Here is a 13,046-nt window from a genome sequence, read left to right on the forward strand (position 1 = left end):
TCTACTATACCCTCGGGCCGACCAAAGCCTTGTGAGTGGATTTGGTAGACGGAAACTGAAAGAAGCCCGTCGTATATATATATATTTATGTATGTGTGTTTGTGTGTCTGTGTTTGTCCCCCCTCCATCGCTTGACAACCAATTCTGGTGTGTTTACGTCCCCGTAACTTAGCGGATCGGCAAAAGAGACTGATAGAATAAGTACTAGGCTTACAAAGAATAAGTCCTGGGGTCGATTTGTTCGATTAAAGGCGGTGCTCCAGCATGGCCGCAGTCAAATGACTGAAACAAGTAAAAGAGTAAAAGAGATATATATTTCCCAGATTCATAATCTCTGTATTTTTCTATGTAGATAACAAAAAAAAAAAAAGAAAAAAATTTGAAAGAAAAAGTTACAAATGAAGAAATTGTGGTGGTGATATAGGGAAATTATACGATGAAACAATACATAGTTTGTGATCCTCCTTAATAACAGAAAGCACTTTCATGCAAACCCATGCAAATTGTACCCTTGCCCTATCAGCTTTGCTGATTCTGCCCATAAGAAAGGAGCAAATGATACAATGTGCTTGTAGGTCATAACACCTGGGCAATACTGGGATGCATTGCTAGAGTGTGTGTGCGTATATATATGCATAGTCTGCCATTATCTGTATGTATCTATCTCTATGTCCTCGTCTGTTGTTGTTTTTTCGTATATTGTCCCATATATATATATATATATATATATATATATATATATATACACATACCCTTGTAGACCTATATCCATATGTTCTTTTTAATATCTGTTTGTAAGCATATCATTATATATCCCAACATACATGTATAAGTATTAAGTTATTTTAATCTTATGCGTGTGTATGAGTTTTTTTGTGCTGGTATATATGTATGTCTATATGTTTATGTCGATGTGCACATGTGTATGTATATATACTAGCTGATGTACCTGGTAATTCCCGGGAAAGCAGGGCTTATCCCTTGGTTCTGTTCTCCTAACTGTTTTGCTAATCCAGTAACAACAATATAAAGTATGTAACCCTTTTGTGCATTTATTGAGAATACTGAACTGTCTTACACAGGATCTTGTTTTTAGGAATCCCCAATAAGTTGTGATTACCCAAATTGTGAAGTCAGTTATGTAATAACATGAAATTAATTACCCGATAGTAAGAATTCAAATAAAGTAGCTCTGAAAAGGGCTTTAGTACGTTCCCAGAGTACATAGAACTTAGGAGGAAATACTAATAAGGTATGTGTACTAAAATCGTGAAGTATGTTACGTAATAACAGGCTAAGCAGATATGAGATAATAACAATTCAAAGTAAATAACTCTGAAAAAAGCTTTTGTACATTTGCAGAGAATATTACCCTCAGCGGCGCTAGTGTTGGTATATTTGCGAATAAGTCACTAACCGAAATAAGTGGATTTATTATTTAGGAAAATACTATTTACTTGTTTAAGCATTGTACTCGATAAATTGTGAAAATACTAAGAAATACTAAGAAATAAGCATACTCAATTTGATTTATATGAAATAATTTATGAATATGAATGGGTTATTTCCCTTGGATATTTAAAAATAATATATTAGCTGTATATAGTATTATCGATTTTTTCAGCAATCTAAGTATATCACTAGTTTTCCAGACACGAGTTCTACTCACATGTCAAATTTCATCAAAATCAATAAAACGATGTTGGTGAATTCAGACCTATGTATAAACATTATTTATGTACGTGTACATGGGTACAAGTGTTCAGTGTATAAGGGTGTCTCTGTGTTATTGTTTGTCTATAGGGTGCATATGTGTATTATCGTATGTTTCGGTGTCTGATTAGATTTTTGTCCATAATTGTCAGTGTATATATTGTATATGTGTATATCGTGGTTTTTATACATACATGTTTAGTTGTACTGGTATCTACATGCATAAACCATTATATATATAGAACTATGTATGACACAAAGAGATTTTGTTTTGATTAAGCGTATCCATCCATGCCAATATTTTAAATTTTTGCAATCTCCATAGCAGACATAAACTAGACCATTCCTCCCCCCCTGTTTATTATCCCTCCTACACTAGTCAATATTCAAAAATATTTACTTTCTCTTAACTTATTTTTAAATCTTCAATATATTAATTTTTCTATATATTATTCCATGAATGGTTTATAGGTTTAGCAGCAGACATTATAAGTAAAATACCCTCTCATCTTCATATTTTATTTCTTAATCTTGTAATTTTTATACTTTTTTATATCGTTTTATAAACTGCTTTTAGTATCTACTATGTTACTGCTTCGACTACTTTCTGTAACATCCACTTATCTCCTTCTATAATTCTGACATTATTTACATAAAACTTTCTATTATAAATTTTGTATACCACTAACCATTTATGATTGCTTTTAAACATTTTTCTAATTTATAAAGAAGCTGTAATGGTTATTAATGGTTAAATATAAATTTCAGTCTCCAGTATTTAAAATTCTGTACTTCCTTATTTGGATATTCTTTTTTCAACACCACTCGCTTCTTATTTCTTATATGGGAGTTTAAAATTAGCTCCTTTATACTAATCTATAGAAAGAAAGTTACCTATATTTGTATATCATATATATATAGCATCACCTAACTGTTACCCGGTAGTCGTGTTTCAAATAGACGTGACTCCAAGACCAATTACACATTACAAAAATTAGTAAGAACACCATACCCATGTAATTCTAAAGTCCCCCTTTTTTCTTTATTCAGTTCTTCTTATTTTTTTTCTTATTGTGCTACTGATGAGTACTCTTTGACAACTCAGATTCTTAAAATGAATTTATTGTCTTTCTGTATGAAACGATCGTATGGCGAAATAAAAAAAAAATATTTTATTCCATATTAACATCTAATCTCCTCCATTTATGAAAAATATGTTTGAAATTGTCAAATTTCATTCTATAACTTAAACTATATACTTAATATACTTATATAACCTTTCATATCTACACCTGTTTTCATCAGTAAATTCAAAGTAAAGTATGAAGAATCAACATTAGAAATCTTTTGGAAACTACTCCAATTAAGGGACAAATCCACATTCAACCCTTTTTAAAAATATGTGTATATATATTTACGTATATATATGCTAACTTTTATATGTGTGTGTGTGTGGTCAGTATGCTTCTTTCAGTTTCCAAATCCACTCTCAAGGATTTGCTCAGGCTAGGGCTATTGTAGAAAACACTTGTCCAATTTGCTGCATAGTGGGACCAAATCTGAAGCCATATGGTTGGGGAGCAAACTTCTTAAACACACAACCTTACCTTTATAGATATAGGTTTAATCCTATGACGTAAACTAACCATTTTTCAGTTTTGTATTTAGTTTTTTTTTTGTTTTTATCTTCTGTCCGTATTAAGTTTTCCTCTCTGTTTCACTATAAACATTACATCATTGACAGAATAATGATGGCCATACCACAAATTGTTTACAGCTGGTTTAGAAAGTTTACTTCAACCACTTCATATCTAACAAAGATTCCAGTGAATCAAAATGATGGTACTTTTGCTGTTGAGCAAACATTCTCTTTCTTAATTTTTTTTCCATTTGCAGTAATTATTAAACATTTCACTATTTATATTATTGCCTAATACATATGACATATTTTGCATATATTCTGCCATGCCAGAAGGAATTAATTTTTCTTATTTCACATTTATTTTCTCCATGCCAGTACACTGGCAATAATTTGAAGTATTTTCCAAGCATTGTTCATTGTAACTCTCAAAAATATTCTTTACTTTGATATACTTTAATTTGTAGTTAGGTTTTTCAATGAAGCATCAACAGTGTTTTTGGCAGCTTATATTAAGAGCTCCTGTACTCATGGTTCTGTAGATTTTAATATTATCATATGAATCTCTTTATTTTTTGTTTTTGTTGCATGCCAATATTAAAGCCAAATCTTCAACAAAGGCTTGAACAGACTAATATCTCTGCTATAGTTATTTTCTCTACTGATGTACTTGGTTTCTCCAAATTTTCAGTTTGATGAAACATTTTTATGTCATTGGTGATTGTGGTTTTTGTTGCTTTACAGATTCCTTCGCTATGGAAATCGTATGAAAATAGCTGGTGAGTTGAGATTTGGTGATATTGTTGAGCGTCACATGATAGATGGAGACATTGTGCTTTTCAACCGACAACCTTCACTTCATAAACTGAGTATCCAAGCTTTTTTTGTGAGTAACACAGTTTTCTTGTCATTCAGTATTGCCAAAATAGTTGTCTGTTTTAATCTACTAAAAAGTTATTATCTAAATACAAAGGGCTTTGTAGTTGGGGTCAACCTTTCTCATTTCATGGAGAAAAAGTTCATAGACTGTATTGAATTTCAGTTATTGATTTTGGTTGAAGTAGCTGCCTTCTGCTTAGGAGAATATAATGCATGCATGCATCCATCTAGCCATCCATCCATACATACAAACAAACAAATGTTACCTGTTTTATAATGGGTTACTTTGGAAGTTTACTTATGTCATCATGAGTAATTTGATAAAACTTAAATTATAATTATTTTATGCATGTTATTTTACTTGATATTACACATGGTGGCAAAAGTGTATTATTCTTTTCTACTGTAGACACAAGACCCAAAATTTTGTTGGGGAGGCAGTTGATTAGATCAATCTCAGTATGCAACTGGTACTTAATTTATTGACCCCAAAAGGTTGAAAAGCAAAGTCGACCTCAGTGGAATTTGAACTCAGAATGTAAAGACAGATGAAATACCACTAAGCATTTCGCCCGACGTGCTAATGTTTCTGCCAGCTCGCTGCCCTTCAAAGGTGTATTATTGTAGCAATCATAGTCATATATTAATCTGGAAAAAATTGCTATAAATTCTTAAGTTAGCAAATACCCTAGTGATTAATGAAAAAAAGCTTACTCTGCTAGCAAATGTCTTACTTAGAAAGCATGTAAGGAAAATTTCCATTGCAATGAATATTAACTATTGCAGAACCTTTTTCAGCTGCAGCCAACTACATACGGCTATATAAACCTACTGCTTTTTTACCTCATCCTATCAACTGGTTGTCAAGTTTATCCTTCTATTTAAACTGTTGTTATGTCATTATGTATGTGTTTGCACATGTGTGTGTCATCAACAGAAGATTGTATGTGAGAGTGTGTGTGTAAGCATATGTCATGTATTTAATGTCCAACAACTGCATAGCTTTTACCATCTTTACCATTCTTCTGTCACTGGTTGTCAATTTCAGTATTTCTCTACCGACACGAACTACTTTTAACTCTCTTTTCATCTCTCTTTTATTTTCTCACCATCTTTCTATATGATGTAAAGTGTGAGTGGAGAAATCAACCAACCAACAAATCAATCAGCCAACATTTATACTGGTTATTTTTGTTGTTGTTGCTGCTGTTATGTGTATGTATATGTGTGTGGATGGATGGTCAAACAGATCTAACATAATATTGGGTTATCCCATAAATAATGTGGTTTTTTCAGTTGCATGCACTAAAAGTCAGAGGGAGATGGGATAAACTACCTGCATCAACTTGCCATAAAGACAGGTAGTAATTTTACCTTGTACTTATTCTTAGTGTAAGTTTTGAAGTGTACAGTTTGATTTTGACAGTTATATTTTCAAAGTTATTATGGAAGTAACAAAGGAGCATATTCAGCATATTTTGAATATGAGTTCAATAACAGCAACAACGCAACAGAAAGTGCAAGGAATATTAATGCAGTACATGGGGATTGGACAATAAGCATAAGCCAGTGTCAACAGTGGTTCCAGAAATTCTAAACCGGAAACTACTGCCTAGAAGCTGAGCCTCATCTTGGAAGATCTGTACAGCTTGACGAGGATGTCCTGCAAACTCTGGTGGAACAAAATTCCATCATAACTGTTGAGGAACTAGTAGAGAATCTTGGATTTGGTCATTCAACCATTCATCAACACCTGAGTGCCATCGGAAAAGTCAGAAAATTGGGTCAGTGGGTTTCTCACAAACTTTCTGCGTCTAATTGCACACAGAGAGTGAATGTGTGCTCTTCTTTGCTGTCACGTCTCACGAATGAACCTTTTTTAGACTGAATAGTGACTGGTGATGAGAAATGGGTTCTCTATAAAAATGTCAAGCACTGAAGACAGTGGGTAGGGAAAGGAGAAACACCAGCACCCCAGGCTAAAGAAGGTCTTCACCTACATAAGGTGTTGTTATCTGTTTGGTGGGATATGAAATTTTAGTCCACTTTGAACTTTTAAACCAAACCCAAATCAAACAAAAACAAAGGTGATCTATTGCCAGCAGCTTGAGCGGGTCTGTGCTGGAAAGAAAACGACCATCTTTAGTTTCAAGGCAAAAGATGTTCTTCCATCAGGATAATACTCTGCCACGTACAGTGAGGATGACATTCCAAAGGCTGGAGTAATTTGAATGGGAAACAATGCCTCACCCACCATATTCGCTGGACATTGCAGTCTTCAAAATCATATGGATGGAAAAAATATGAATTATGTAGATGAGGTCATAACAGTACTGGAGGAGTGTTTTTCATCATGGACAAGTGAATTTTGGAAGAGGGGCTTTGCAAGACTACCAGACAGATGGAAGAGCATTATAGAAAATGAAGAAGAGTATATTTTAGATTAAAAAAGAACTTTGTCTTAATTTTGAAAAATATAAGAAGCATAAAAAAGACACATTATTTATGGGATGGTCCAATATAATCTTAAACTGTTTATGCAGTTAATTATTCATTCTTTCTAGCTAATATTTCGGCCAAGCTATTAGAATGCTAGACTATCAGCTGAAAGTGCTCTCTACTTAACAGTGTATCACATGACATTGTGCTGCATTGTATCCTTAGTAAAGAAACTCAACTCTCAGTGGGTACTCTAAATAACAGTAATTAAACACCAAATGGAAGTACAGTTTACTGAGCAGCATTAAAACTCAGTGGTTGACAAGTTTCATCTTTTTGTTTAAAACAATCTACATCCATTACCAAGGGTTACCCCTTTACCAATGGTAATAGTGTTATGCCTGCTAATGATGGTAGAATTTTGATGTTTGAAAAGAAAAAACTCTGAATAATAGTTTTAAAAAAATACTTTACAATTCAAGTAAAAATGTCTTTTGAAAATTCTTAACACTATATTAATTTCAATTTCGAATTTTTCAAAATAAACTTTAATTATTTTTTTTATGATGACCTCTGTTCTCTTCTTGCAGGCCAAAGTCATGCCTCACCGAACATTCCGTTTTAATGAGTGTTGCTGTGGACCTTTCAATGCAGATTTTGATGGTGATGAAATGAACTTACATCTACCACAGACAGAAGAAGCTAAGGCAGAAGCTTTAGTATTAATGGGGGTAAGATTCAGTATTGACTTATTCATTCTGGTATTAATGAGATTTGGATTGTGTTGGACTTTGAATGTTGTTGTAGCGTATTTCTGACCTGTTCAAATAAACCTGTGATGGTAGCCAGTAAAATTGTTGGTTACAAGCATGGTATATCTGCAGCTTCTTGGAGATTGAAATTTTCTTGCATGTAGTTCCCATTTTAGTGAACAGAGATATTTGAAACCTACCTAGAAGTTCCTTTGCTATCTCATGCAATGGATGGTTTATGGTAATAGATGTGAAGGACTGTCTCTGTATATTTGAAAGCTTTAGATTGCTGAATCAGTAGGGTGCTACTGACTAACCATTTTAAGGTCGGTAGTACTACATCATTAACAGTGTGTTGTCAATGATAGAACTGTAAAAGTTGACAGGTATTTCATTACCTTACAGGGCTAAGTTTTTAGTCTGTGTGTGAAATTGAATCACTTTAATAATTAGATAAGTATATGACAACATGATCCAACTTTGAGTCTCTGCATAGATTTGAGTCTTGACAGTGGTGCTAACACAATCCTAAATTCTATTCTATGTCCAAAGTCAACTTGAAAATTTAGGTATGTATATAAAAAAAAAAACTGTAAAAAAAGTCAGTGAAGATGTTAAGGGTGGTTAAGATGAATTAATTACATAAGTTATATTAAAAGTATTGTTTGATAATTAATGAAAGTTCTATAAGTAGATAAACAAAAAATACAAACCCACAATGTATAACAATAATTTTATGGTGGAGGCCATTCTGTTGCAGTCAAAATCCAACATTATCACACCAAGAAATGGAGAACCACTTATTGCTGCCATCCAAGATTTCATCACAGGCAAGTTCCTTCTTATAATAAATATGTCAACAACAGAATTGGATCAAATTGTGCATTTATTCACATTGTACTGTAATATTGGAAAGGATTTTGTTATTGATCTGACAGAACGTAATGGACATAGCATTTTAATAGGTTTTTGAATATCAAATGTTTGTATTTGTCTGCTGGACTATTAGTAATCAATAATGTTTGTAATCAATGTTAATTTATTAATTTGTTCATATTATACTGTAATATCGGAAAGGATTTTGTAACTGACCTGACAAAATGTTATGGACATACAAACACAACAGTTTGATAGATACAAATATAAAAAGTCTCTATTTGTATGCTGGATTATCTGTAATCAGTGGTATATTTGTAATGTGATTTGCTCCATTGATTTATGGAAACAGTAGCTTATGTGCATTTTTCAGGAATTTTTATTGTTGTTGTTTAGCACTAGGTCAGCTTTGATGGAATAGAATTATGCTCAAGGGTATTTCAGCCTTGACCATTCTATATTTTGACATTTTCAGAACTATATGATCCAGTGTATACTTCCTTTCAGAAAAATGAAAAAACTAGGGTCTAATTTGAGGGAGATTTGGCTGCTATCTTTAGCAAATTAAGCTACTCTGACTAGTTGTCTGTGGCATTTACCTCTCTCCTCAGATATTTACTATCAACTGATAATTGTTTCAAATAAAATGGTAAATTATTTTTATGAGGAATTGAATCGAATGCCATTAGGTACCAAACTATTTGTAAGTTGTTCAGTTTGGATTTCTACTTCAGAACCCTATTAGAGAATCATTTAAGAATGGGTAGTGCTATTGTAATTAGTTTACAATAACTTTACGTTGTTTGTTAAAGGTATCTTAACCTTTTATGTTGCCAAAACTAATTGAATAAACATCAGTAACAATGAATTAATGAGAGAACCTCTGTGTAGTCACTCAGCTTGTTAGAAATAGTTGCCAAACTATCTCAGATCACACTCTGCTTCTTAAAAGGAAGGAAGAACAAATTGTACAATGTTGTCCTAGATATACAAAGGAATGGTTTATGATGACAGGTCTGTTTGGTCTTGGCTGACTTGAGATTAGATAATATCACATAAATAGTCAACAGGAGAACTGTAAGGCTTGGAGATGCCATTTTGAAAGTCTGCTGAATGTGGAAAATGAATTGGAGAAGGAAGACCTGCCAAATGTTGACCCAATTGAGAGACCAGCTACTTGCATTGACAATACTCTGGTAGATAAAGCAATTAAGGATATGAAGACAGAGAAAGCCCCTGGCCCATCAAGAATCACTGCTGAGATGCTTCAAATATCTGATGGTGTGGGTTATGGTCTAGTCACCCATGTTGTAAATCAGGTAGTTCACAAAGGCGTCATACCCAATGACTGGTGTAGCAGCACCATAGTCAACTGCAACAAAGATAAAGGCAATGCTTTAGATAGAAATAACTCCAGGGGTATCAAATTATTGGATCAGGTGATGAAAGTTACAGAGAGAGTCATAGCCCAACTAATTAGGGAGAGAGTTAGTCTAGATGAGATGCAGTTTGATTTTGTGTCAGGTAGAAACACCACTGATGCTATATTTCTGGTAAGGCAACTTCAGGAGAAATACCTAGCCAAAGATAAACCTCTGTACTTGGCTTTTGTTGACTTGGAGAAAACCTTTGACAGAGTCCCCTGAACCCTTATATAGTGGTCAATGAGGAAACTAGGGATAGATGAGTGGTTAGTAAGAGCTGTACAAACCCTGTACAGGGGTGCTGTCAGTAAAGTGAGGGTTGGCAATGAGTATAGTGAGGAATTCTGGGTAGAAGTAAGGGTTCACCAAGGATCAGTCCTCAGCCCCCTCTTATTCATCATAGTCCTGCAGGCAATAATGGAGGAATTCAAGACAGGATGCCTCTGGGAGCTCCTCTATGCTGATGACCTTGCTCTAATAGCTGAGTCACTATTTGAACTAGAGATGAAGTTTTAGGTGTGGAAGCAAGGTCTAGAATCAAAGGGTCTTAGAGTCAATCTAGCAAAAACAAATGTCTTAGTAAGTAGGAAGGCAGACAAATCACAAACCCCTTCAGGTAGATGGCCCTGCTTGATCTGTAGAAAAGGCATAGGTAGAAACTACATAAGATGGTGCACATAAAAAGCACCATCTGAACATGGTCGATGCTAGTGCCCCCGACTGGCTTCCATGCCGGTGGCATGTAAAATACACCTTCTGAATGTGGTTGAAGCCAGTTCCTTCTGACTGGCTCCTGTGCCAGTGGCTCATAAAAAAACACTATCCGAACGTGGTCACTGCCAGTACCGCCTAACTGGCTCCTGTGCCGGTTGCATGTAAAATGTATCCAGTACACTCTTGGAGTGGTTGGTATTAGGAAGGGCATCCAGCTGTAGAAACCTCGCCAGATCAGGTTGAAACCTGGTGCAGCCTACTGACTCGCCAGTTCTTAGTCAAACCATCCAACTCATGCCAGCATGGAAAACAGACTTTAAACGATGATGATGATGATGATGTAGAAATTAATCAAGTAGTCACAGGCATAGTTGTGTGGTTAAGAAGTTTGCTTTACAATCACATAGTCTTAGGTTCAGTTCTACTGCATGACACCTTAAGCAGTGATGGTAGCAGCTGTTGGTGTTTTAGTTTCTTCCTTTCCAGTTGTGACTAATTGCTCATGGTGATTGATATACATATATGCTACACTGATGGGTGTTACAACAATAAAACATTAAGAATTTACCTGTATTTAAAGAAAGAACATCTTTCAACATTGTCAACTTTGAATTGATCTCATCTATTTCACTAGACCCCCCCCCCCAAAAAAAAAATCAATGACTTACGGATATTATATTTACTTTCTTTTTGAAAGCTCTAGATTCATTATCTTGTTATTTTCATTAGTTAATTTTACACAGCTAGACTGTAATTTAATTGAAAATTTATGTATTAAATTCTACTTCCTTTTAAGTAGTGAGAATTATTTTTACAGGTGGCTACCTTATAACCCAGAAGGATGTCTTTTTTGATCGGAGTCATGCATCACAGTTGATTGCATCTATCTTAGCTTACAAAGATGAAAATATTAAAATTGATCTTCCAATGCCTGCAATTTTTAAAGTAAGTGTTATATCAAAGCCTATTTTATCTTTTTGCATTTCATTGAATTAAGTGTTACGGATGTATGAGTTTGTTAAATATTCTATTGTAATTTTTGTCACTATCCAAATTTTATGATTAATTATGATGTTAATTTAGAAGTCATTTAATATTTTTTCAAGCTTATTATTGAAAACAGATTAAAATGAATCCGTTTGAGACTCTTAGGGTTGGTGCTTAACCCCAGTTTCTGTAGCATTAAAGAGATGAGAGACAGATTTCACCATGGGCTGTAAGCTAGTCCACTGCTGCTAACTTTTTTATGATAGTTTGGTAATTATTCCTTACTGCTAGTAAGTCCAGTGTTGGATTTTATAAATTCAATAAAATAAAATTCCTGAGTTGGATTTAAACTTATAATTCTTGATCTAGTAATCCAGTCCTTTCAACTATGCAGACTTCATGTGATGTTTGGTTGGCTCATAAAATGACCAAGCCCGTATTCTTTTATTATCAGAAACCCTGTCACCTGACTGATGTAAATATAAATAAGTCAGAAAATAATAAGCAAAGCATAGACACAACAGTAAAGATTGGGAAGCATGATTTGTTTATTAAAAATGCGTAATTTTTCTTGATGTTTCTTTCCTAGCCTTGTCAACTGTGGACAGGGAAACAAATATTTAGTTTGCTGTTACGACCAAACAGTAGTTGTCCTGTGTTAGCCAATCTAAGAACTAAAGGCAAGAACTATTCTACTGGTGAAGATTTATGTTACAATGATTCTTGTAAGTTTGACCATTTGATTCCTTGCTTAGATATTCTATTTAATATTCATACATTGGAGATTTATTGCATTAGAAGCTGGTAGTCTAAACATATTCTCTTCTGAATGTTGTTATTTCTGATTTGTTGTAATGCCTTTTATTCGAGATTTTAGCTCTGTATATGATTTAGTAAGTTCTAACTCAAGTATCTTCTCAGTTTTTATTTCTCTTTGAAATTGTAAATCTTTCTATAATAATAAGTAATATAAATGTTTTTATATTGTATAGAGAGAGGGAGAGAGTAAAAGAAATATACAGAGAGTTATCATAATAGATGCAGAATGAGTACATATACTAAGTTTGGTGGAGATTGTGCGTAATTGATTGACTGGCACACACACACACATTAAGAGAGAAAGAATCATACCGAAATGGAGGAGAGGGAGTGTATATATAAAAATAAAGTTACCTAATCTTATATGTTTGCGAGTGTTAAACAGACTCCTTCAACCAGCTGGTCATGCTACTTGAGGCTGATGACGAGCAAAGACTTAGAAACATGTCCCTGAATGCTGGCTAGGCTGGGTGGAGGAGTTTGTCTCCCCCTCGCAAACATAAGGACACAGGAAATGTGTCAAGGCCGACAGGAAGCGGTCCAGCTTCCTAGGGTTAAATAGCAGTGGTATATTCCCTAATTGGGACTGTCACGTTAAGTTGGCAGTATACAACTACTTTATATATATCATCATCATCATCATCATCATCATCGTTTAACGTCCGCTTTCCATGCTAGCATGGGTTGGACGATTTGACTGAGGACTGGTGAAACCGGATGGCAACACCAGGCTCCAATCTAATTTGGCAGAGTTTCTACAGCTGGATGCCCTTCCTAACGCCAACCACTCAGAGAGTGTAGTGG

The 13,046-nt window shown here is 34.3% G+C and overlaps 1 protein-coding gene across 2 annotated transcripts in view; it reads left to right on the forward strand.

Annotated features, from left to right (window-relative positions):
- LOC106870739 (DNA-directed RNA polymerase III subunit RPC1) overlaps nucleotides 1–13,046 on the forward strand; it is a 212,730-nt gene that overhangs the window by 106,335 nt on the left and 93,349 nt on the right. For both annotated transcript variants that reach the window (XM_052969556.1, XM_052969557.1), the window contains 5 exons: nucleotides 4,097–4,238; nucleotides 7,261–7,401; nucleotides 8,183–8,252; nucleotides 11,254–11,381; nucleotides 12,013–12,148. In XM_052969556.1, coding sequence (XP_052825516.1) covers nucleotides 4,097–4,238; nucleotides 7,261–7,401; nucleotides 8,183–8,252; nucleotides 11,254–11,381; nucleotides 12,013–12,148 — 617 coding nt within the window. The remainder of the gene's footprint in view (nucleotides 1–4,096; nucleotides 4,239–7,260; nucleotides 7,402–8,182; nucleotides 8,253–11,253; nucleotides 11,382–12,012; nucleotides 12,149–13,046) is intronic.

The sequence above is a fragment of the Octopus bimaculoides genome, chromosome 7 (assembly GCF_001194135.2).
Source record: "Octopus bimaculoides isolate UCB-OBI-ISO-001 chromosome 7, ASM119413v2, whole genome shotgun sequence".
Lineage (NCBI taxonomy): Eukaryota > Metazoa > Mollusca > Cephalopoda > Octopoda > Octopodidae > Octopus > Octopus bimaculoides.